Source organism: Phytophthora sojae, assembly GCF_000149755.1.
Source record: "Phytophthora sojae unplaced genomic scaffold PHYSOscaffold_9, whole genome shotgun sequence".
NCBI lineage: Eukaryota > Oomycota > Peronosporomycetes > Peronosporales > Peronosporaceae > Phytophthora > Phytophthora sojae.
In genome coordinates, this window is record NW_009258123.1 from 1,781,859 (window position 1) to 1,805,422 (window position 23,564).

At 53.6% G+C, this 23,564-nt stretch overlaps 9 protein-coding genes across 9 annotated transcripts; 4 read left to right on the top strand and 5 right to left on the bottom strand.

Moving 5' to 3' along the window:
• Positions 1 to 1,188, bottom strand: PHYSODRAFT_521558 (hypothetical protein; the record flags this gene model as incomplete). The annotated part of the gene is made up of 1 exon (XM_009536520.1): positions 1 to 1,188. One exon carries the CDS (start codon positions 1,186 to 1,188, stop codon positions 1 to 3), a length of 1,188 nt encoding a protein of 395 aa, XP_009534815.1.
• Positions 1,189 to 3,005: 1,817 nt separating this feature from the next.
• On the bottom strand, positions 3,006 to 3,530 carry PHYSODRAFT_318428 (hypothetical protein; the record flags this gene model as incomplete). Its single annotated transcript, XM_009536521.1, has 3 exons — positions 3,006 to 3,245; positions 3,279 to 3,421; positions 3,458 to 3,530. 3 exons carry the CDS (start codon positions 3,528 to 3,530, stop codon positions 3,006 to 3,008), a joined length of 456 nt encoding a protein of 151 aa, XP_009534816.1.
• Positions 3,531 to 11,291: 7,761 nt separating this feature from the next.
• On the bottom strand, positions 11,292 to 11,684 carry PHYSODRAFT_429565 (hypothetical protein; the record flags this gene model as incomplete). The annotated part of the gene is made up of 2 exons (XM_009536522.1): positions 11,292 to 11,474; positions 11,535 to 11,684. Coding segments are annotated over 2 exons (333 nt in total), but the record flags the coding sequence as incomplete, so codon positions are not given.
• Positions 11,685 to 15,864: 4,180 nt separating this feature from the next.
• On the bottom strand, positions 15,865 to 16,407 carry SOL3A (elicitin; the record flags this gene model as incomplete). Its single annotated transcript, XM_009536523.1, has 1 exon — positions 15,865 to 16,407. One exon carries the CDS (start codon positions 16,405 to 16,407, stop codon positions 15,883 to 15,885), a length of 525 nt encoding a protein of 174 aa, XP_009534818.1. The 3' UTR covers positions 15,865 to 15,882.
• A 577-nt stretch (positions 16,408 to 16,984) lies between these two features.
• On the bottom strand, positions 16,985 to 17,716 carry SOL11F (elicitin; the record flags this gene model as incomplete). The annotated part of the gene is made up of 1 exon (XM_009536524.1): positions 16,985 to 17,716. One exon carries the CDS (start codon positions 17,714 to 17,716, stop codon positions 16,985 to 16,987), a length of 732 nt encoding a protein of 243 aa, XP_009534819.1.
• A 765-nt stretch (positions 17,717 to 18,481) lies between these two features.
• On the top strand, positions 18,482 to 19,419 carry PHYSODRAFT_355832 (hypothetical protein). Its single transcript, XM_009536525.1, has one exon. The coding sequence runs from the start codon at positions 18,518 to 18,520 to the stop codon at positions 19,313 to 19,315; it is 798 nt and encodes a 265-aa protein (XP_009534820.1). The 5' UTR covers positions 18,482 to 18,517; the 3' UTR covers positions 19,316 to 19,419.
• Positions 19,420 to 19,632: 213 nt separating this feature from the next.
• PHYSODRAFT_247846 (hypothetical protein) lies at positions 19,633 to 20,098 on the top strand (the record flags this gene model as incomplete). The annotated part of the gene is made up of 2 exons (XM_009536526.1): positions 19,633 to 19,761; positions 19,820 to 20,098. The coding sequence occupies 2 exons, from the start codon at positions 19,633 to 19,635 to the stop codon at positions 20,096 to 20,098; spliced, it is 408 nt and encodes a 135-aa protein (XP_009534821.1).
• Positions 20,099 to 20,322: 224 nt separating this feature from the next.
• PHYSODRAFT_318432 (hypothetical protein) lies at positions 20,323 to 21,185 on the top strand (the record flags this gene model as incomplete). The annotated part of the gene is made up of 2 exons (XM_009536527.1): positions 20,323 to 20,377; positions 20,458 to 21,185. The coding sequence occupies 2 exons, from the start codon at positions 20,323 to 20,325 to the stop codon at positions 21,183 to 21,185; spliced, it is 783 nt and encodes a 260-aa protein (XP_009534822.1).
• A 1,023-nt stretch (positions 21,186 to 22,208) lies between these two features.
• PHYSODRAFT_247857 (hypothetical protein) lies at positions 22,209 to 23,363 on the top strand (the record flags this gene model as incomplete). The annotated part of the gene is made up of 2 exons (XM_009536528.1): positions 22,209 to 23,257; positions 23,336 to 23,363. 2 exons carry the CDS (start codon positions 22,209 to 22,211, stop codon positions 23,361 to 23,363), a joined length of 1,077 nt encoding a protein of 358 aa, XP_009534823.1.
• Between the last annotated feature and the right edge of the window lie 201 nt (positions 23,364 to 23,564).

A 23,564-nucleotide genomic window follows, 5' to 3' on the forward strand; every position in this document is an offset into this window, starting at 1 on the left:
TCATTGCAGCAGCAACGTGAGCTCCGTCCTCACCAGAGCTGCTAACGCCACTGTAGCCACCATCGCTCCGATCACTCTCAGAGTATGGGTAATCACTGGCGTCATGGCGTCACTCTCGCTGTCGCTGTACGAGGTCCGACGTGGCGACGAGCGCTCGGCTCTACCACCCTTGGTACCGCGGACTTGCAGTTCAGCGACCAAGTCTGACAGCGAAGCTTCAGCTAGCGAGATGCGCGGAACATGGCGCGAGTCATCGCGGCGGCGAGAGTCTTCGCGGCGACGTTCGTAACGACGGTCGCGGTCGCGACGGTAACTGTCACGTGAAGCTTCGTGGCGACGGTCATCACGACGAAGCAGTTGGTCTCGACTGCGCGAGTGGTGAGACGAGGTCTCGCGCGACTGCCCACGCTCTTCAGACTTCAAGATGTCGTTGATCATGTCCTCGAGTTCGTGAATGTCCTTCACTCGGACGTGGCAAAGCCGGCATTCGAGGCTTCGGCCACCGCACGTCTCGAGGAACCGCTGCACATGGTCCTTCGCATCGCGGCCACCACTCTCGAACAGAAGGGCAACATTACGAGCATAACCGTTCAGTCGGTTGAGGTAGTCACAAAGGTGTTCCGAGGACTCGCGCTTCGCAGAGTAGTAGCGAGCCTTCGCAGGCTGGCTAAACTGCGAGCAGAAATACTTGGTAAACGCATCGCTCAGTCGCTTCCACTGACGCTTAGTCCTCTTCGGGAGTTGACGGTACCAGTGAAGGGCACCGTCCCGAAGGCTCAGCTCGAAAGCCATGCACCACTCGTTTGGCGGAGTTTGCGTTCCCTTCATCTCATAGACGAAAGCTCGGAGCCACTGCATAGAGTTTTCACTCCGATTGCGGGCCCCTGAGAAATTCTTGATCTGCGCAAGCGGCCGGTGTGTGGCGATCTCGAGCTGAGGAGTCGAACTCAGTCGCTCCATTTCGCTCACTTCGGGCACTTGATGGGCCAACTCATCGCTCGGGCTGTCAAACCCATCTTCATAGTCGATGTTGTCATTGTCGTCCTCGTCGGTCGAGGAGTCATCGCGCGGTGTAAACCGGCGGCTTGAGCGTCGCGTGGAGCTACGTTGCGTGCTCTGCTTGCGTCGCGAACCTTCGGACTCACGCGCAATACGGTCGGCTCGACTAGCCGACTTAGGAGTCACCATGTGCGAGTCTTGGAAGTACGGCGAACCTTCGGCCTTGGCGGAGAACACTCCGTCCGTCACTTGACTTAGGTTTGACCACTCGGCAGACTTCTTGGGTGTCTGCGGCAGTGGGATCTTCGAAGGATCAGCTTGCTCCCTCGCGGGGCGAGCACTCGGGGGGCGTCCCAGAGTCAGGTCCGACTCCCCGAAGCTCAGGCGAAGCTTCCTCTTCCACTTATAGCTCCTTGTCAGCGAGTCCCGGCGTCCAACTCTTGATCGAGACTTCGAATGGACGAGTCCTTGGCTCGCAGCCCATCGCTCGTAGGAGGGACACCGTGTCCTCGGCCACCTGAGTAACCGAGGTCGATGTTGCAACTCCACCTTCAGCTCAGCCCAAGTCGCTTGTCGCGTCATCTCGAAATTGAACTGCCATATCCACTCGCTCGACTCCACCATCTGCTCGAGCATTCTGCCGAGCACCTTGTTCGCAGCTCGAGCGCTGCTGTTCATAGCGGGCCGACTTCCGCGGGATTCTTGAGGACCTTTAGTAACATGCACCAGAGCCCTCGAAGCCGAGGTCTCGGTGCCATCCTCAAAGTCGTCATCCGCATGATCGGGTTTCGCCACTTCATCAAATTCCGCGACGAGGTTCCGGGCCAAGGAGCGCGAGCCTCCGCTACGTCCCGCGGACAGCATTGCGTCGTCGCTGGAGTCATCTCCTCCAGGTCATCATAGTCCATCATCATGTCATCCTTGGCGTCCGAATCTTCGTCGACCGACTCTTCGAAACTGGCCGACCTTTCGGAGATCGTCGACAACGGAGACGTTAAGTCACTCGCGATCGTTGACGAACCTTCGGCCGATCCTCGTCCCGACTTCACCGGCGTAGCTGGTACCGCTGACTTGGATCCATTCGCCATCTTGTTCTTGTTCTTGTTTCTTCTTCTCTTCTTCACTTCTTCTTCTCTCCTCAATGCTCGTTGGGCCAAACCTACACAGACCACAACACACAATCGGTCACACCAGTCCCGGGTCGCGGCACCAGTTGTCGTGTAGGAAAACACGAGTTTACGAGTCCTCGCCCTATCAACCAAAGTCTCTAGGACGAGCCCTACCAACAACACACGCTGTCTCCGAAGAGTCGGCGATAGATTGTCGGGATAATAAACCTGAAGACCAGGTACGATCCCTTATACGGGCTGGAATGTTCCTCCCTGTGTGTTGCGGGTCAGGTAGGTTTACTCTTCGTTAAAATATAAGAGCACCCTCAGCCACGAGCTACGGCTAGGATGCAATGTGTAATACGTGCTTTCGCACTAAACCTCTGTGGTCCCTCAGAAAGGAAGGGTACCAGGCCAATCGAAGCCTCTTACAGGGGCGCCGGGGCGAAGCCTCGGCTAGAAGTCAAATACACTGGGGGGTCCTTGCCTCACACCCAGTCAAACGTACAACTGTACACAGAGGTCTCTAATACCTCCCAACACTCGGCCACCTACCCACTCTTGGCCTTACCAGGATGAACACTCGGTCAATGCACCTTATGCTCACCGGCAGGCATACCCGTGCAGCCGAGTGTATCCAGACCCTACGCTAAGCTTAGCGACTTACCGTAGACGGACTTGACCCTTGTGTGGCTTGGGGGGAAAATTCTGCTCTGTTTAATGATGAGAGGCTGTCAGGCCTCTCCTATAGCTAATCCCTATGGTCTATACAAATATCAAGTGTGGACCGAGCTTTCGAGCTGATCATACAATCGGACGAAACTTCGTCCTAAATACGAACTCCTACTGGGCATAAAGCGTACCCACTATGAAACTTTGGAGGCCTCGGCAGGCGGTTTATTTTGACCCGCCGAGACCCTCCACCAATGGATGATGCGCATCTACTGCATCCCTCAGCGCTGCAGGCTCGAGATATTGTTTCAACAATCGGCACTTTTCTTTCATTCCCGTCGTAGTTGCAAAAGTGTTTGCCAGCCCATGCTGCAAGATGATTTCGTCACAAAGCATGAAGTAGTTAATCACTCTCGCTTTCACATCACGCTCACGTAGGTCCATCTTCAACTTGTTGCCAAAAATCTAGTCAACGTCCATCACAGCATCATTCATGACATTTCCGACAATCTTGTCGAGCTCAGCAACAATCTGCTCGTCAGTGATCGCTTCCACGGTCGTATTCCACTCGAACTTGCAGAGAGTCTCCAACAAGTTCCTGTTGAAGGCGTTCTTGCCACTTCTCAACGCTTTACCCTTGTCTTATCCCGTAGCCGCACGGCGAGCTTCAACGGCACCTTCATACTCACTTCTCTCTCGCGTCCACTTGACCGAAGCCGGGTGCGAGATGTCCGTGACGTAGGGTGACATGGGAGAAGACGATATCACCGGAATTGCAGCCGCGAAGCTGCTCGTCGAAGTGCCCGTTCTCGAGTTGCCTCATCAGTCGATTGGTTCTCCATGGTACCGCTGGAGTCCACCTGGCCACCTTGAGTCGATCGTCCACTGCTCGTTCTCATCGCGTACACGATACTAAAGTTAACTTTGTGACGTGGTCACGATACTTGGGAGCTGGGACTCCCACTAAGCCAACGTGTACTTATCAGCGTAGATGCAAAATGCAAAGTAAACTACCTTAGCTAGTTTGTGAGCGCTATCCTGCCGTCGCGGCAGCCCAGGTAGAACTGTAGGTGCAGTTACTGGATACATATTACTCCAGCACGAATCCTTGCGTGTCTTGCCTGTATTCCCGTCCATGATACCCGCTCGGATCCGCCTCACTATGGTTGTTCAGGGAGGTCACTACTAGTCCTGCTGCGGATTGGATATGCTTGTTGCGGATGCGATGTCCAAGCTCTGCATGCCATCATCACAGCCTCTCAAAAGACAGCAAAAATGAAACTATTGGTCGATCTGTTGTGGCAGCTCGTCCATCTACAGTACAAGAGCAAATGATTTAAACTAACTATTGTAGCTTCTCTTGTGCGAAAACACAGACATGCTCTCTGACGTCCTGAGTTCAAGGAGCGAAGCGAAAGTATCGAATGACATCGTCCGGTTCCTGATTGATCCATGACGGTGGTGTTTGAAATACTATATCAAAGCTTGTGCCGGCAAAACCACCATCTTTTCGCAGCCGCAGCATCTGTCTGCCATCGACTATTAGAACCGTCCATACAGTTGAGGCTTAAACCCCATCGCGCAAGTTGCATACGCAGTTCGTGGACACTAAAGTATAAAACGGGTTCTATACAAACGCGTATTAGAGGCACACATATTCACTCTACTTACAGTTTTAGATTGTGTCACATCGGCATACTGCATCTGAGAATATTTCTTCTAAACTATCTGTCTGAGAACAACCAATGCAGAACTTGCACTTTCAGGATAAAACAAATACTAGTAGAAAAAATGATCTCCCAGCCAAACCGTAGCAACCTTGTGAGTAACATAGACCTTCTACAACGTGCTGAATTCTCGCAGGTGTTACCGGTCAGTGACGAGCTCGGCCAGGACGTTAACGCTTCGTTTTTTACAGCACGCTGCAGCGCTTATCACTATCACCAGACCCTTGGTTCGCTAAAATATATATATTGAACGTACCCCACAGCTAGGAAAATTGTTGTTTTTCGTAATTTTCGCAGAATTGTCGCTTTGGCGATGGCAAGCGGCACGACCGGCTTACACAAAATTCTTTAGCTATCCCAGTCTACGCATAGCTCTCGTTTAAAATACTTCCTACGGTATATTGGTCTGTTACGATTGCCTGGTCGACCCAGCTCCATCTCGTAATTCGGCAGTTACGGCTGCAGCGGAATGCGCTGTCATGTATGAGAGCTTCATTGGCGTGCCAAATGCACAGAGAAGAGGGAGGTCGAGCTAGCACTTGGCGCGAAGCTTGAAGGCATAGTGGCGAACGTAACGGGAGGAGGGTGGTGGCAGTGGTCATTGTAGCGGCGACGGAATGAGTGGATCTAGTAGTTCTTGTAACAGGGTTACACGCACAAGTGGCTACAGTCACTTGTAACTCTAACAGATACGACGTCTGTTAGAGGTTCGAAAGACTTTCTCGACCTTGGTGTAGACACACCAAAGGCTACATACATTTAGGATCACCACGACGGGTGGTCCATAGAGACTTAGGATTCCTATTGGCTGAAAGCAACATCTTTTAGCCAATGAGCGACATGCATAGCATTGGAATTCTGCCAACCAGCCGTTGGCAGATTCCTAGTTTAGGATATTACATTTAGAGGAACTCAGAAACATAAAACACAAATAGCCGTTCTCATTTTAACCCAAAACATTATTTGGATCGTTTATTTTTTTTTTAGATTAATCTATACTCGGAGGCCCGAGTATAACTAACTCTACGTTAAACTAAGCTACGCTTCCTCACATACACGCGCACACGTGTAAGGTAAAGTAGTGAGCCAAAGTAGGCCCATTACACCTGGTAGCACTTTGTAGTCCGTCCAACGACCGACTACCTGAGTTCGTACGTCACCGCACGAACGCGGAGCTGAGAACCTTCCCATGAATACGGAGGTGTCCATGGAGAGATCCACTATGCCTGCAACTCACATTGCACGCGCTGACTGTCCCCACCTGTCGGACCCAGAGTGGGAAGGTCTCCAACGACTGTCAACAGTCATTGGTGAGGCGGCTGTAGCTACGATGCTGCGTACGCTAACGCTGACAGAGCAACATGGTGTTGCTCTGGGATTCATCATGAGGGAGCAGCGAGATGCTACTTCGTCTACCACGGTGTCGTCGGGGACGACACCGCGCGCGCAATCGCTGAAGCTCAGCGTGAGCAATTACGTTGGAAGAGAGGGCGAGCCTCTCCTCCGTTGGCTTGTCGAACTCGACACTGCCATTGCGGCTCGACGCATCGTCAACCCGTTGTCGAAGGTCGCGTTCGCCATGTCATGTCTTGGCGGACGTGCTAGAAGTTGGGCGTATGGACGCCGACTCTCGGAACCTACGTGCTTTAGCACGTACGAGGGTTTCAAGGAGGAGCTCAGACAAGCGTTTGAGCCCCCGCAAAACGAGTTCCGGTCGAGGGCGGAGTTCCTCGACCTGCAGCAGGGCAAGCATGATGTCCATGCTTACGCTCAGAGAGCACGGTGCTTGGTCTCGAACATCGTGACCAATCCGATCAACGAGGCGACCAAGGTCGTCACGTTCATGAAGGGGCTGAGAGATGGGCCTGTGAAGACCTATCTCTTCCGTGAGTACCCGAGTACTCTCGAAGCTGCTATTACTCTTGCAATACAGGAGGAGTTTAGCCTGCGGTAGGCTAAGCTGCATGCACATGTGCCGAGGCCACAGCCACGCCCGGTAGTGAGGACGGGAGGCCCAGAACCCATGGACCTCTCGAGTGCTGCAACTGCTGGGCCCCAGCAGTCGCAAGGAAACAATGTGCAATGCTACCGATGCGGTAGAATCGGTCACTTTGCTCGGGAGTGCACGGCCCCCGTGCACCAGCAGGGTGGCTATCGCGGCGGTGCCGGGCACCGTCGCAACCAAACAAAAAACGCTGGACGCCAGTAGGCGCGGGGCGCCCTACTGGTAATGCAGTTCCGCGTGTCGACCTTGGACACGCGACACTGAGGGCGGCAGCCCCCAGTGAGGTTCATCCTCACTGCAAGAACCAAGATGACAAGCCTGACCTTGTCATCCTGAATGTGAACTCGATGAGAGCAAGCGGCTCTCTCCGTGCTTTGGTAGATTCTGGCGCGTCGAAGAACTTTGTTCGACTGCGAAGTCTATCAAGGCTTGACTTCGAGGATTTAAAGATACCTCGAAGTATGTTGGAAGTACGATTGGCAACGGGTGCCGTCGTGAAGTCCGAGAAGCGCATGATACGCGTGCGCTTCACGTATGAAGTCAAAAGTGTGTCGAGACCTTTATCGTCCTGGATTTTGACGATAAGTTTGACATTGTATTGGGCATGCCGTGGCTTGCACGACATGATCCGGTCATCGATTGGGAGAAGCGCACTCTCGTGCGCTTCGGTCGCGACAGCGGAACAGTGAGCGATGGCCCTGTTGCCGCTACGCACGCACCGACAGGTACGCGCGACTCACCACTCGAGACGGCGCCTAATGCCGCTGTCCTGGAGCGCCCTGGGCGCGCGCGAGCACGCGCGCAAGAACAGCCAGCGTCGGCGTCGCCGCCGACGGCTGAAGGAGAAAATGTGTTGATCTCGGAGATCGACACCCGCTTTTCAGCGAATCAGGAAGAATCTCCGACCTCAAGGGGCACGGATGACGCAGACGAGTCACACGCCTCAGCCGTGGAGGCTAACGCGAATCTGATTGGATCAGGTCTGGCCAAAACTAAGAGCCAAGGTGACGTAACGCCGTCGACTCCGGGAGTCGATGGCTTGGGTGAATTTGATTCGTCGGCTCGGGGAGCCGACGCACCCTCCGTAATGGAGGGCTCCGCCAATAACAGGCGTCGAGGTGAAGATGGCGTGTAGCCGACGCTGCAGGCGGTGCGGACGGTTGCAAACGTTCCGCACCGGAAAAACTTGCATGCTGTCGTGCAGCCGGGCTACACGACGAAGAGCCGGGCGACCAAGCCGGGCTTGAAGTCGCTCGCCCGCGGGATGAACCCGCTGGCGGTACTAAAGAAGAACACTCGTCCATGGCTGGGCCTGGACGAGGTCAAGAACCAAGCGGAGCCGGGCTCCGCAAAACAAGAAGACGGCGCATGCGAAGGTCGCTGCGCAAGTCTCGGCCTGGGGCCGAGACGCTACAAGGAATGTCTGCCGGGCAGACGGAGGCTGAGAAGCCGGACGTTGAGACGTTGAACGTCTTGACGCGTACCTGTGCCGGGTTCCGGTACAGGGAGATGACCCTCGCTAACCCTCCGACGCAAGCGTCGGAGTTGACTTCGCTTCCAGTCATGAGCTGGAAGCGCTTCGCGCGTGACTTGCACGATGGACGCATCGAGCAAATATGCATTCTCTCGGACGCCGGGAGAACGAAGAGCGAGAAGAACTGAGGCAGTTCTTCATGGAGACCACCACTGAGAGCGAGGACACTCTCAGTGCGAAGACGAAGAAGGAGCGCTTTAAAGAGCAGAGCTGGGGCTCGTTGAAAACGAGTCCCTACTACGAGATCTTACGGGAGTACGCGGACGTACTTCCGGAAGAGATTCCTGCGGAGCTTCCGCAGGACAAGGGAATCCAGCACGAGATTAATCTCGTGCCGGGCACGAAGTACTGTGTCACGCGGCAGTGGCCACTGCCGCGAGAGCAAGTCAAAGCGATCGACGACTTCTTTGAAAGTCGTCGCAAAGCTGGACAAGTGCGGGAATCGAAATCCCCGCACAGTGCTCCGACGTTCTGTGTCAAGAAGCCACAGGGCGGCTGGCGCATCGTTCATGCGTATAACAAGCTGAACGATGCGACGATACCGGCGCAGACACCGATACCGCGACAAGATGTTATCATCGATTCGATGGCCAGGAGCACTATCTACAGTGCTCTTGATCTGCGCGATGGGTTCTATCAGATCCTCATGCGTGAGAGCGATATCCCTCTCACGGCAGTGAGCATGCCGAGCGGCCATGCTCTGGGAGTGGCTAGTGATGCCGCAGGGTCTGAAGAACGCCCCTGCGACCTTCAACAGGTGCGTGACACACTCGTTTTTGCGCTCGGTGCGCGACTTCGCACCGAGCTACTTCGACGATGTGTTCGTCCACAGCCGGGCTGCGGACGGGATGAGCGACGTCGGGATGCACAAGGTGCATTTCCGGAAGCTGCTTGCGCTCATGCGCAAGCACAAGCTCTATGCGAACCTGAAGAAGTGCATCTTCCGGGCGAGCGAGATACCCGTGCTCGGGTGTCTCGTTGGGAAGAACGGTGTCCGCCCTGACCCTGAGAAGGTCAGAGTGATCAATGAGTGGCCGACGCCGTCGAACGTCAAGGAACTGCGGCAGTTTCTTGGCTTGGTCACGTACTTGTGCAAGTACGTGAAGGACTACGCGGGCATGATACGCCCGCTGTCACAGCTCCTGAAGAAGGACGCCGAGTGGGTTTGGACTGCTGAGTGTCAGCAGGCCTTCGATGCAGTCAAGCGGGGCTTGACTGAGGCGCCGATCTTGGCGGTGGCCGACCAAGATCGCCCGTTCCACGTTGTGTGTGACGCATCCGACTTCGCAATCGGATGTGCGTTGATGCAGCACGATCACGAGGGCCGTGATCGTGTCGTCTACTACTAATCGCGTCAGCTGAAGCCAGCTGAGCGCAACTACCCGGTACATGACAAGGAACTCCTTGCCATGAAGTACGCCCTCGCGAAGTTCCGAGTGTATCTACTCGGAAGCAAACCGTTCGTGGTCTACACAGACCACGCGTCGTTGCGGACGGCTGTGAAGTCGCCGCACATCTCGCAACGGATGGCGAGATTGCTCTCATTCTTCGCAGAGTATAACTTCCGGGTTGAGTACAAACCCGGAAGACTCAATGTGGTGGCCGACGCGCTCTCGCGTCGACCTGACTACGCCACGACTGATGCCGACGTCAATGCCATTGACGCCATGCGATCGAGCACCCCAACGTCGTCACTGTTGGACGACGTGAAGGTCGCGTACGCGCACGACGCGGATGCGAAGCTCTTGCTGGCCTACGGCTCAGCGCCTTCTGACAAAGCTCGTCAGAAGCTGCCGAAGCATCTTCGTGCTCGTGCACACCGTTATCGGGTGCACGACGGGTTATTACTCTACAGTGCAGTCGACGACAACTCGGACCGCGTTGTCGTGGCCACTGACCATGACCTGCGACTCAGGATCATGTACGAGTATCACGATGCACCGACTGCGGGGCATCCGGGCCGTGAGAAGACATACCTTTTTCTCACGCGAGACTTCTACTGAGCCCACCAGTATAAATGGGTGCGCAAGTACGTCCGTGCTTGCGAGGTTTGTCAACGTATGAAGCCTGCGCCTTTCGCGCAGGCTCCCTTGCAGTCACTACCAACTCCACGGGAGTGTTGGCAGTCCATGTCTTTGGACTTCGTGCTCGGTCTTCCCCCCGACAGCCAGGGGAACACGGGCGTTGTGGTCTTTGTTGACCGCTTGAGCAAGATGGTACATCTTGCTGCGGTACCCGCTGAAGTGACTGCGAAGCAGACGGCGCGTCTGTTCGTTGACATGGTGTTCAAACACCATGGCATGCCGATCGACATTGTGTCGGATCGAGACCCGCGCTTCACTGCACACCTTTGGCAAGAAGTGCTTACACTTCTTAAAGTCAACTTTCGATGTCGACTGCGGATCATCCGCAGACGGACGGGCAGACCGAGCGCGTGAACCGCGTGCTCGTAGACGTGCTTAAGAGCTACGCTCACTCGTTCCAACACTGGAGCGAGTGCCTGCCGATGGCAGAGTTTGCCATCAACAACTCGGTACATGCCTCGACCGGGCATACACCGTTCTACGTGAATGCCATCAGGCACCCACGCCTCCCGAGTCTACTCAGGATGGTGGCTCCTTCCTTAAGTGGGGGAGGATCTACGACTGCAACGCAGCAGCCGCAGAATGCCGCTGACACTTGCACAGTGTCAGCCGCGACTACGCGCAAGAAGAAGAAGAAGCACGCGTCTGTGCAGGGCACAGATGTCGACAAGAGCAAGAAGAAGAAGAAGAAGAAGAAGAACGGGTCTGTGCAGGGCACAGACACCGCGAAGACGAACGCAGAGGCCGGGCCTACTGCTAGAAACGAGCTGAACGAGTTCAGCTCGGACGCAATCAACTTCGTGCAGCGCAGACAAGCCGTCATTCGGTTTGTACAAGACGCTATCGCAGCTTCTGTCGACCGACAGAAGCTGAACGCAGACAATGTTGGTAGGGGCAACACTAATGAATTCAAGAAGGGTTCATTGGTTTTGTTAGCAACTCAAAACCTGCCTAAACATGCAGTTTCCGACTTCGGGGCGAGCAAGCTCGCTCCGCGCTTCATCGGGCCGTTCACGGTGTTGGCACGGCATGGCAACGCCTACACGCTAGATATTCCATCTAGCATGCGCCTCCATCCGACCTTTTACGTCGGGCGGCTGAAGCCATACCGGCAGCACGAGCCACCTAGCTCGGCTGGCCCGAAGCGGAAGCCCCAGCGGGAGCGAACCTCTGCTCCAGCGCGTGAACGCGCTGGGCCAAGCGTGCGACGCGACCTCCCACGTCGACAGAGATGTCCGACGCGGTCTGCGAGGCCTGAGCGACTTGAGCCCTCAGGATCGCCACCTCCTGCTTCAGAGCGGCGAACTCCCGGCTCTGATGCTGCTCCACAGCAGCGACCCGCTCCTCGAGCGTCGGACCAAGGTTAACCCCAAGTTGACCATACCCGGGGCGTGTTCCCACCACCGCCGCTTCCGATCCGCGACGCCCGCGGCTCAACACGCTGGATTGTTGAGCGTATTGTGAACCATAGTATCCCGAAAACGAACCGGCAGCCGGTTCGTTATCGTATTCGTTGGAGAGGGTTTCCGCCCCACCAAGATACATGGGAGCCACGGGACGTCCTGCTGCAGGACGTTCCGGAAATGGTGAGGGCGTACGAAGCTCACCACGCACTGCCGACGCGAAGGTAGTGCGAGCGCTGTGGTCACCTACAGCGCCCGAGGTCCCACGATCGTCGCGTTCCTCGCGTGCCAAGAACTTGGCACGGAGATCCTTGAGACTCTCAGGTACACGAATCGTCGTGTACCCGTTTAGGTCGCGGTCGCTCAAGTGCGCTGCACCCGGAAGACACAACGTGCACTGTTGGCCTTCGGGCACAGCGCATGGAATACCAGCGTCCACAGAGGATCTGTGGAGCTGCTCCAGCCTCCCGCGCGTCGAGTCTTGGTCACGCCCCACATTGAGTTGGCCTCCATGGCAATGGGAACGTGCGTGGATAACATGGAATACAATGCGTATGAAGTCTGAAGTACTTGTGAACCAGTACAGCAATGCAATTGGAGTTCAACCATTTTGGGTCCAGTGATTGGGCAAAATCCCAGATAATGGCATATGATTGGCTAGTGGTGAATCATTGCAAATCTTCCGAAGAGCAACCTGTAACACTTCAACGCGTTGAAGTTGGTGAACCATCTCTGGACCACATGCGACGAGGCAGATCGACTGGAGCAATGAAACGTCGAAACCTGCAGCGGTGTTGGTAAGCTTGGGGGGCAGTGTGATGATGGCATGCAGAGCTTGCACATCGCATCCGCAACAAGCATATCCAACCCGCAGCAGGACTAGTGGTGACCTCCCTGAACAACCATAGTGAGGCAGATCTGAGCGGGCATCATGGACGGGAATACAGGCAAGACACGCAAGGATTCATGTTGGACTAATCTGTATCCAGTAACTGCACCTACAGCTCTACCTGGGCTGCCGCAACGGCAGGAGAGAGCGCTCACAAACTAGCTAAGGTAGTTTACTTTGCATTTTGCATCTACGCTGATTAGTACACGTTGGCTTAGTGGGAGTCCCAGCTCCCAAGTATCGTGACCACGTCACAGAGGCCGACCGTCGGCCTACCCGTCTCGGGGTCGGCTTGCTGCTGCTGAGGCACCTATCGCTGAGCTACGGTAACAAGCGTAAGCTAAGAATATCGCTCATCAGCGACGTGGTGCCGAAGACCAGCGAGCAGCGCTGATCTCGGCAATGATTCCTCGCAGCACTCGTGTCCAAATGCAACGACTACGGAATTTTCGAAATGCTCTCCAGCTTGTCTCGGACAGGCTATATTCAGTTACCGGGGCCAGGTGTTCGGCTTCAGTAATACCGGCTTCAGGTACCGAGGTGCCGCCTAATTAATCTGTGTTGGGCTGGCCACAGCACTCCCTCCGGGGTTACTGCTATCCCAGAATAATAAATCAACTACATGTAATCTGGCAGTTGACTTATTATCAAATCTTCGTAACCTTACATTGGCTTATGGATACCACCGTACCAACAAGGAACAGCTACACTGTACCTGCGCTCTGTTGCGCATCATGCAATTTATCAGATATTATGGGTAACAACAGCTCTCTAGCTTGGTGGACCTGGCATCACCACCACACAGACTGAAATTCTTGATCGACGCAGTCTCGGGACTACCCGTGAATTAGTCCCGGTGTGACAACGATTAACACTCGGTCCCATGAATATGTCTCTTGCCAGGAACACAAACACTGTTGAGGCCCTGGCTAGAATAGCGCTTTGAACTAATAATCCCATTGAGGTCATTGCGCACTTATTCGCATGCTACCATCTCATCAATAGCATAGGGAAATTGTGTGGCATTGCGGCGACGATGTGCCTTCATCTCGTGCGAAAACAAAATGAACGGGTGGCCAGCACACTAATCACTACAGAACCCACTTGGACAAGCCGTAGCACACGTCCTGAAAATGCTTGGTCCAAACTAGAAACCCTAGCCTGGGAAACACTAAGAACGTGTGCTGGCACCTGAACAAGGGCTGGTAGCGACTTGTAGAACACATTCTCTAAATCATATGCTTCACTTACCATACTGATACGTAGATCTTTGTATGGTGCCTATTTAAAGATTCCCAAAGTGCCGATTTCAAGTCCAAATGGGTATTAGGCACAATATCCTAGTTTGTTGATGCATGCATACTGTATCATGCGTCCCCCGAAACAACACCTCAATTATGGCCATAGCCAAACGTTCCCCTTGCAGACAGATACCGAATTCAGAATAATATTTGAGCCAATGAGATGCTTCGAACTTTGACTCCCTTTTCAGATTCAGATACAGAAGAAACCACATTCACGGGGTGCGTCAGGTTAGGACTTTAGTCCTAAATCCTAATATGAGTCAAATTAGGACCTCAAAAAAGTTAAGATTAGGACTTTCGCTTGTTTGACTTGATTAAAGTATTATTGTACCACAAATTGTGCGATACGACGAAAAGGTGGTACACTATAGTGAACTCAAGTTAACAGATATTTTTGTCCTGCGGAATGCCGTGTCCGATTGAGGTCAAGCATTCGTGCGGGCAGCTAACACTTAATTCGCTCGCGCACAACCAAACGTGTGTTAGCGAATGAAACCATGGCCTGCCAAATGACAATGAGATCCCCAAAGTCAGCAGCGCAAATACACTATATCTGGGCTTACACAGTATAGATCGGGGACTGAGACGATGAGGAGTCAGTAAGATCCACCAGCTTTGGTAAAGGGAGGAGTTTAGAAGTGCTGTGGGGGCTTTTACGAAGGTAGTATGAGATTATACTCAAGTAGCGGGGTTTCGCCCTTGTCAACCTTCAAGTGCACATGTAGCCATCGTATCCCGTTAGAACTTCTAAGAACTTCATATTAGGCAGGCCTCCCAAATTGGGGGAAATGGGGACCATTTCCCCCACTATACCCTGTTAGGTGAATTCATGTTGGCAAGCTATTTTCAGATCTTGATAAGCATCGAGCTCATTCAGACCCCAAACAAACAGGAACATACCCAGGTGGAAGCGTGTTTCTCCGGTAATGGATCGCCCCACTCATCACAAATATTGTCAAATTTCCGTAATTGGTGGTATTGGCAAGTAGCATTTAAGCTCAAACGGACGGCGAGCTGACCGCCGTTGGTCTGTAGGCGATGCTACAGAAGAATGCAAGTTTAGGAGCAGTTTTATCATAGGCTATGTTAATAAATTACATACTTAATTTAAGTAAAGCGGCGCCAATATAAATACGTAAGCCCTACCGATCAAGCAAAGTTACAGAGCTAGTCAAAACTTTTATCACGATTAGTGATATATAATTCTTTCACTGACATTCGTTTCTAGCTAATTCGTATGCGGATGAACCGTAGCACTTTGAATATCGTAGGTTGAATCCAAATTAGCACCGGCTATGCCAATCCCTAAGATATTTATCTTACTTTCACTATCGTCCCCCACCATACCCATTTTAAATCCTCAAGTCGTCCCCTATTAATCTAATTGGGGAAATGCAGGATTTCCCCGAATTAGGGAGGCCTGATATTAGGATTTTTGCCCGACTAAGTACGAAAGTCCTTACCTGACGCATCCCGCACATTCAACGCAGATGGAAGAGCGGTAACGTTACAGGGATGGCAGGCACGCTGCGCCTACAGGCAATGCCGAACTCGTTGAGAGCTGGGGCAGTGATGAGCCGAATTGGGATCTATGATGCAGTTCTATGCGACTGGTGTCTAATGGGGGCTATCGTATTAGCAGTTTTGCTCAGGGAAGCACCGAAGCAAGACTGTGTTGCGTCGGTTAGATTTGTGTTGCGTCGGTTAGATTTGTCGAAGATCCTAGCACCGCCCTAGGCCCCCGCTATACACAAACTTGGGTGCACGCATCAACAACGCTTTCTACTTGCTTGAGGACCCACAAGGGCGGCGGTGGTGGGTCTTAGTGGCACGCAATACGCAGCGATCTCTTCCGCCAAGGCGCTCGTGCACCGGCGGCTTGCCGCCGATCTTCGCGCAAAACCTGCCGAGTGTAATCCACACCATCTGGATTGCACATGCTCACGGGGCTACCGAGTGAACATCTTAATTCCGATCAATTTGGGCCAATGAGAGATCGATTTTGCTAAGTTTTCTTGCTGAATCCGGCATCTGTGAGCAATTCTGACTACCATTGAAGAAACCGACATACAAAAGCTACAAAATGACATTAACTATCGAGACTGCAAACTCATCAGGAAAACCTAATTGATCTGCCCAGTTAACCTACAATTCACCTACAGCAGCATCGCACCGGCCGCCAACACGAAAGTCGACACGAATCCCGCAGTCACCGTCGTCGCGCTGCTGGAACCCGTGGTGCTTCCTCCGACGACCTTGTCACTGTTCGAGCCGGAGTCGTCACCCACATTGGCAGCGCCTGAAGACCTCATCGACCCGGAGGACCCAGCGTCAGTGGAGCCCGTAGACGTCGATGATGCACTGCTGCCGCACGCAGCAGCCACACGGTCGAGCACATCAGTTTGCACCGTCACGCTTGAGCCTGGAATGGTGCAGTCACCGAGATCCATGGCCGCTACGTCGGCCATTAGTCCGAGGCACGCCGTGCTCGTGCAAATGGTCGAGATATGGGAGTCTGTCAACGTCGAGATGGTCGCCACACTGACACCCGTTTCGGTCTGGCACGTGGCCAGGTTCGTGTTGCTTGCGAGGCCAAGCAACGCTTCGGTGGGGCAGTCGGCAGCGCGAACGGGGCTGGCCATGGCGAGGCCGAGCAGGACGATCGAGGTGAACGACGGCATCTTGACTGGAACCTTGGAGAAGATTGGCCGGACCGGAGTGTGCTACTCGAGGTGAGTTGAGGAATGAAGAAACTGGGGCACGGTGCGACTGGCGGCGCTGTGCTCGCCAGAAGCGTGATGGTGTTCGAACACATCGAGGAAGAGGGTGCGGGTGTGTTCCGGGGAACTGGCCATGTGGCTGGGGCCTCAGCTAAGCAAGAAACAGCAGGGGTCAGATCGCGTCGCTGTTTGTGGTTGCGGTCGGTGGCGACGGTCCCACGCGCGAGAAACTGATCGCTGGACTGTTATCGTTTTCTCTAAACCGTCAGTAGATGTCTCTTGTCGTTGGGCTCCATGAACATTCTGTCCCAGAGTCACACGCATAGGAAGGCGTTGAGATCGATGCGTTGATTCAACCGTCCAAAACGTTCATTAAAGTTGATTTCATGGTTCATTCAAGCGCTTTGCTTATCAGTTCACCTTCGTGAGCGAACAAGGAGAAGGCGTCTTGAACCATACCAGCTGCAGAATGCTGTAGTATGGAGCGTAGCGACTAAGACAGTAGTCGCTGGTAAAAGTGCAGGTGGCGATCTTGTACTTAGGCAAAGGCAGCTGCAACCGCGAGGACGACCGACCCGAGAGCAACCGAGACCGATCCAGCGGACGACGTACTCGAGGCACTCGGAGCCTGCGTGCTCGAAGTCGAGTTGCTGCTGGTCGCTTTCGAACCGGTCGTAGCACCCCCAGTAGAACTACCAGCCGCAGAGCTGGTTGCAATGCTGCCAGTGGAGCTTGTGGCTGTGCTGCTGACAGTGTCATGCGAGTCGTGGTCGTCGTCGTCACCGGCGGCAGCTGAACCAGAAGCTGAGGAAGCGATGTCGTGCGAATCCTCCATCTCGCTCGACTCCGTTGCAGTCGACGAAGATGTCGCATCATGGGAATCCTCCATCTCCATCGAGCCCAAAGAAATCTCCATCGTGGATCCGTGCTGGTGCGATCCATCAGCCGCTCGCAGAGCTCTGGTGGCGCTGCACACGGCCTTGATGGGGTTAACGACGCTCTGACGAAGACCTTCACCGTCGATTGAGCACTCCCCGATATCTTGCAGAGCTTCAAGGACATGTCCACAGGACTCATCCGCACAGAACGACTCCAAGTTGGTAACGATGGCGTTGACCGTAGACTCGACAGGAACCACGAAGTTGCTCCCGAGCTTGCAGCTGGAGGCATCAGCCGAGTTGGCAATCGCGGCCAACTTGCTCACGCCGCAGTTGGCAGCGTTCGTGACTGCGAAAGCAGCGAGCAGAAGTGAGGAGATGGCAGCCTTCATGTTGAAGTGGTGGGGGTAGTGTTGACCGGTGTGCTTGCGGGGGCAAATTGCAGAATGACATGTTGCAAGCACAACGATTGAGATAGAGAGCTCTAGAAGTCTTTGCCTTGGAGGCTCCGACAGATTTCCGACCCCATGCTTGCGTGGGGATCACCTAGGCACGCGTTGGTATGTGCATTCCGCAATAAAATGGAGGCGCGCCGAAGCACGCTGAGCACGCGCCAACTTGACGCATGTGATCTGTAACAAACGCGTACACACTCGGTTCGTGTGATGGCTACCAACTCGGATGGTAATTCGTTTCGATGACCGAGCACGAGCAATGTTGCATGGCGTTGGAAGCAACTTGCATCCGATTTCCACCGGCAAAAAGCAGATTTTCATCCAACATTTTCTGTTCGCATGGACCTCTAGAATCCACCGTCGCACGCTGCTGGATATTCAAGGCCGTCAATAGAATTTAAGCACGATTTCGGCTGGCATGTCGACAGGAATGCGCACACAAGGCACGCTGCCTCGGATATGAGCATGAAGTCGACGTTGGCATAGGCGAGCAAACGAGCAAAATGTGCACAAGTATCTTAAGCCTGTATCCATCTTTTCAGTATCCAATTACCCTCCAAACTAGATTTGTTATCTTACACCGGATCCCATCCTTTTACCTTTCACCTCGTATACCCCGTGCATCCCGATTTCAACCATCACTCCTCCCCCACATCCATCCTCTCGTCCTTGTCATTCCGCAATCCACACGAAGACCCCGAGGAGAGGAGAGGAGATCAGCAGCAGCAGCTCGACGCCATGGCGACCGACAAGTCCGACGTGGACGTGCTGACGTCCGTGCTGTCCGCCATGACGGTGCGCCACCACGACGAGAACCTCGTGACGCAGCGCCCCGCCGCCACGCTCAAGGAGATCCTCGAGAAGATCCGCGCCAACAAGGACCAGATCCGCGAGCTGGACCTCAAGGACATGGCGGCCAAGAAGCGCAAGCTCAGGCCGGCGGGCGGGGACCTCGTGGGCCGCGTCTTCCAGCTCAACCGCACGGTGCTGCGGCTGCTGCTGCCCGACCACGACATCGAGGACGTGGGCGCCAAGGCCATGGGCAACATGCTGCGCGCCAACAACACGCTGCAGCACTTGGACCTGCGCGGCAACGAGATCACGGCCGAGGGTGCGGCCGCCATCAGCGACGCGCTGTACGGCCACGAGTCGCTGGAGCACCTGGGGCTCTCCAGCAACAAGCTGGGGGACGCTGGCGCCAAGGCCATTGCCCAGGTTCTGCCGTATAATATCTCGTTGAAGTACCTGGGCCTCGCCAATAACGGCATTGGCGAGGAGGGCGGTAAGGCTTTGTTGGAGGCTATTCTGCAGAACAGGTCGCTGGTCATGGTGCAGCTGGTGAAGAATGATATCCCCAAGGAGATCCTGGACAAGATCCGGTCGGCCCTCGTGGTGAACAAGCTCATGGAGCAGAAGGCTAAAAGGGACGAGGAGAGGGAGAAGGAGCTCGCTAGGTTGAGGGAGGAGGTGGCGAACAACCAGGACGAAGACAGCTCCAGCGACGAAAGTGAGGATGACGAGTCCCTCTGGATTTAGAGTGGGGGCGTGGAAATTGTGAGCATCCCCTTGCGATGGAGTGGTGCCTACTGGTAGCTGAGTTGAGTATGTGCAGAGCTGAGAATGAAGTGATCTCTAGTTGTAACGTTTGGTGTGGGATGTATGTAGCTTGCTGGACTGGATTAGTTCGGTGAGAACAGTGGACACATGTAGATTTATCCTTTCGTGGGGCTTCCACACTATGAATCCCTACGTTGATTCGTGAGATTGCAGAAGTATGGCTAGCTCCTTGTAATGCGGTGTCATTTCCACCGTCAGCCGCTTCGAAGCTGTGACCTTTCGCAGTCTAGATCTTCATGGACGAGAATGTGGCGGCGCGTCCGCAGGCGCGAGATGCCGATGGGAACGCCTTGATGTCGCTCGAGGAGCTGAAGGAGGGGATGTTCCAGTCCATTCGTGACAACGGCACGGTGGAGCTTATTCGGGTGGGTGCTTGGCTGCCATCGAGGTACGAGTCCGAGGAGCTAACCTTTGTTCGCACAGGCGCAACTACGTCGACGATTCATCGAGAAGTTGCAGCAGCAGCGTCGGCTCCGAGATGACCAAGATGGCGAGAATAATGCTAGTCGAGCGAATCGATCCACTCAAAGCTTAACACCAGATGAGAAGCTTGTTCATGGGCTGGTGGCCGAGTATCTGGCGAGTAAGGGTCTGGAGAACACGCTTGCCGTGTTCGTCCCGGAAATTGGCGGATCTCGGAATCAAGTCGACAGTGCAACGATACTGGAGGTGAGCTTTGACTATTTTTTCGCACTGGTGTAAACCCATGGCATGACTGAATTGTTTTGTTAAATGGAAAGATGCTGCACGTGAGCTCAACTACTCAAAATCAACTGGTGAGGCGAGTATTGTTCTGCAGCTCTGTATTTGGCGTTATCATGTTATTAACCCGTGGCAAATTGAAGGAACTGGAGCGAGCGAACACAGGTCATTCACTTCTGCTCGTTCTCGTACGAGAGCTTGTGAGGCGGTTCCAGCTTGCAACTATGGACTCGGGGACGCAGACAGCTATGGATTGTTTTGACCATCGAATCGTCCTAGGTACGCCGCTTTACGGTGACTAGAATGAATTCTGGCCGTTCACTAACGCTTGTGTTCGCTATGGTAATGCTTGAGTACAGAAAACCAGTTGAGAAGAGTGGAGAACACCTACCTCGCTGAATGTGCTGCTCAAAAACTGGAACCTCAGAAATCATTAGAAGAACGGATGGTCCAATACCAGCGAGAGTATGACGAGATCTGCGATAAGCGACTTCAAGAAGAGTTGGAGCGGTGCAAGTCCACGGAGGTTGCGTTGGTTCGAGCTGAAGAACGGAAGCGTTTCGATCGAGAAGTGGATAACCTCCGGACGTCTCTCTTACAGGAGTATCGCAATAAGCAGGAACGGCTTCAAGAGCGCGAACACGACTTGGAACTTACATTCGTTGCCCGACGAACAGAGCTTGAGACGTCGCTTTTTGAAACACGCCAGTCTCTGTTTAAAGATATGGAGAGGCTGCGAGTGAGGGAAGCCGAGTTGCAAGTTAAAGTGGAGAGCGATTTTCGACACTTCGCTAGTGAGACTCAGCGTTTTCAATTATGGGAAGAAAGTGTTCGAACGCAAGAAGCTAACCTGGAGGGGATAGTTGCTCAAGCCATGCGGGAAAAAGAACGCTCCTGGCAAATCGAAAGACAGAAAGCTCTTGAGGAAATTCACGCCAAGCAAGACGAGTTGTCAGATCGGGAACAAGCACTTACCACTGAAGTAGGAACGCTCAAGACGTTAAAGGCACAGGTGGTCGCACTGCAGCAGGAGGTTGCTGCATTGGAAGCTGCGCTATCGGTATGGCATTGTTGTTTTACTAGATAGATCTGCTGCAAAACTAACTCATTTAAATGTTACGTATGGCGATAGAAATCAGGAGACGATCTGTGCGCGACCCAAAGTACGGTTTCGCAGCTTGAAAAGGATCGCCAGCGTTTACAAGAGCGCGTTGCAGACCTTGAGTTACAAGTGGATGAACAGAGGTGTAGTTTGAGCGATGCTAGCGCTACCAACGCTCGTCTCGCAGCCGACAGAAGTCTGGTTGATGACGAGTTATCTCGCTACAAGCTGAAAAACGCGGAGGTGAAGGAGCAGATGAAGACTGTTTCGGCCGAAGTTAAATCTCTGCAACAGCAGATACTGGACATGAAATTCGACGAGGCCAATGCAATCGTTGCAGAGAGAAAGAGGTTCATGCAGATAATGGACGAGGAACGCGACCGTTTTCAATGGAAAGAGAACGAGTTGCTGGCAAAAGCGCGGGAGATGCAAAGTCGTTTAGCCGAGTCTGAAGCACTTGCCGAGAAGTATCAAAGCCAATACGAGGACGAGAAGGTTCATGTGGAGTCTCTGCGGCACGATGTATCGAGTTTGAACTCCCTCTTGACACAAGCTCAAGCGACGATCAATGCGAAGCATGGCGCTCCGCGAGAGATTGCATCCTTTCGTGTTCAGCGGAATACGGGAAGTAGTGGCGATACATTCGATGCAGGCTCACCTGATCAAATGCGGTCAGGCAACGAACGCACCTTTATGATGAAAATGATGGAAATGATGGCAAACTTGCAGGATGCTGGTACTTCGCGATCCAGCAGCGTTCAGCGAGACCATAGACCACTGGACCCTGGTCGTGGAGTACCAGCCGTCTTCAGTCAGGAGTCTGTTCGCCAGGTGGCTACTTCTCAACCAGTTGACGAAGCCGAAGAAGAGTCTAAGCGGCTTAAACAAGATCAGGAACGTATTGAGCGAGAATTATTGGAGCAACGCGAATACGAGAAAAAGAAGCAGGCTCGGATGGAGGAGCAACAACGGGAGCTCGCAGAGCAACACCGGCTGTTTGAAGAAAAGATGGCACGTATGCGTCAAGAGCGCATCGAAGAGGAAGAGCGACTCGAAGAGCAGCGAAAGCGTAAGCAGGCTGAAGAAGAAGCAAGGCTACAAGGGGAGCTAGATCGACAGCGTGCAGCGGTTCAAGAAGCAGCAGACCTACAACAGAAGTTGGAGGAGCAGCATTTAGCCGATGAGAAGAAACGAGTTGAAGACGAGCAAGCTTATCAGGAGAGAAGGCTAGCCGAAGAGCGCAAATTCAACGAGGAAATCGAGGCGAAGCGCCAGCAACAGCAACTTGAAGATAAAGCGGCAGCGAAACAACGACAGGAGAGAGAACAGGAGGAAGAGCGACTAAGGCAAGAGCGCATAGCGAATGAGGAGCAAGAACGTATCCGGTTGGAGAAGGAACGAGAAGCTGCTAGGCTGAAGCAAGAAGAGGAAGATCGCCAGCGCGAAGTTGAACTAAAGCTAGCAGAAGAAGAGAGAAATCGGACGGAGTCGGAGAATGCAGTACACGTGGATAACGATGCCTCGCTGGAGGATGCTTCTTGGCAAAAGTCGAGTGCTGAAGATGGCTCTGATCACAACGGCAGTGAAGACGCGAGCGCTGATACCGCTCTTGAAGAGACTGATGCTATTGTACAAGAAGCCCCATTGGCAATTGACAACACTCAAGCCCTTCCGCTAGAAGATGCAACGCCCTCTGATGAAGGCCACGTACAGGAAGAGCCGTTGGTAGCAAATGCTGACGACAGTGAGAAGGAGGAGGACAGTATTCCCGTCACCGTGTCAGAGCCACCACCGAAAACCCTTGAGGAAGAAGAGCAGGAAAGACAACAAGCTGCGGAGGAGGCGAAAAAGAAGGAAGATGAAAACGTCATCGACGTGTATCGCCAGCGCGTACTTGCCAGGAAAGCAGCCGAGAAACAGCGCCAAATGGAGCAAGAAGCGGAAAACGATCGAAAGGCGAAAGAGGAGGAGGAACGACAGAGACTCCAGCTCTTGGATGATGGAAGCGAGTCTGACCATGAGCTGGAGCTATCGGGGGGATCATTTGCCGAGTCGAGGTATGTGACGCATTGCTGCATTGGGCTGTGTTTATTGCTTCGTGTCTAACCTTTAACCTTGTGAACTTGCTGCTGTAGTGCTGCAAGCAACAGTGATTCGTTTTAAGCTTTGAATAATCGGTTGTCACTAGCATACATGCACGATCGTTTTGCCTAGCGACCCTTCCATTTTTTGCCTACGCCTGGTAGCGTCAGTTTTCGATTGTTTCATTCTTCACCACGATGCCTCTAGGGAACGAAGGGAGAGCTTCTCGCCGTCCGATGCCTCGGCAACTGGATGTGAGCGGCTGGGGCGCAGATTCGTCTT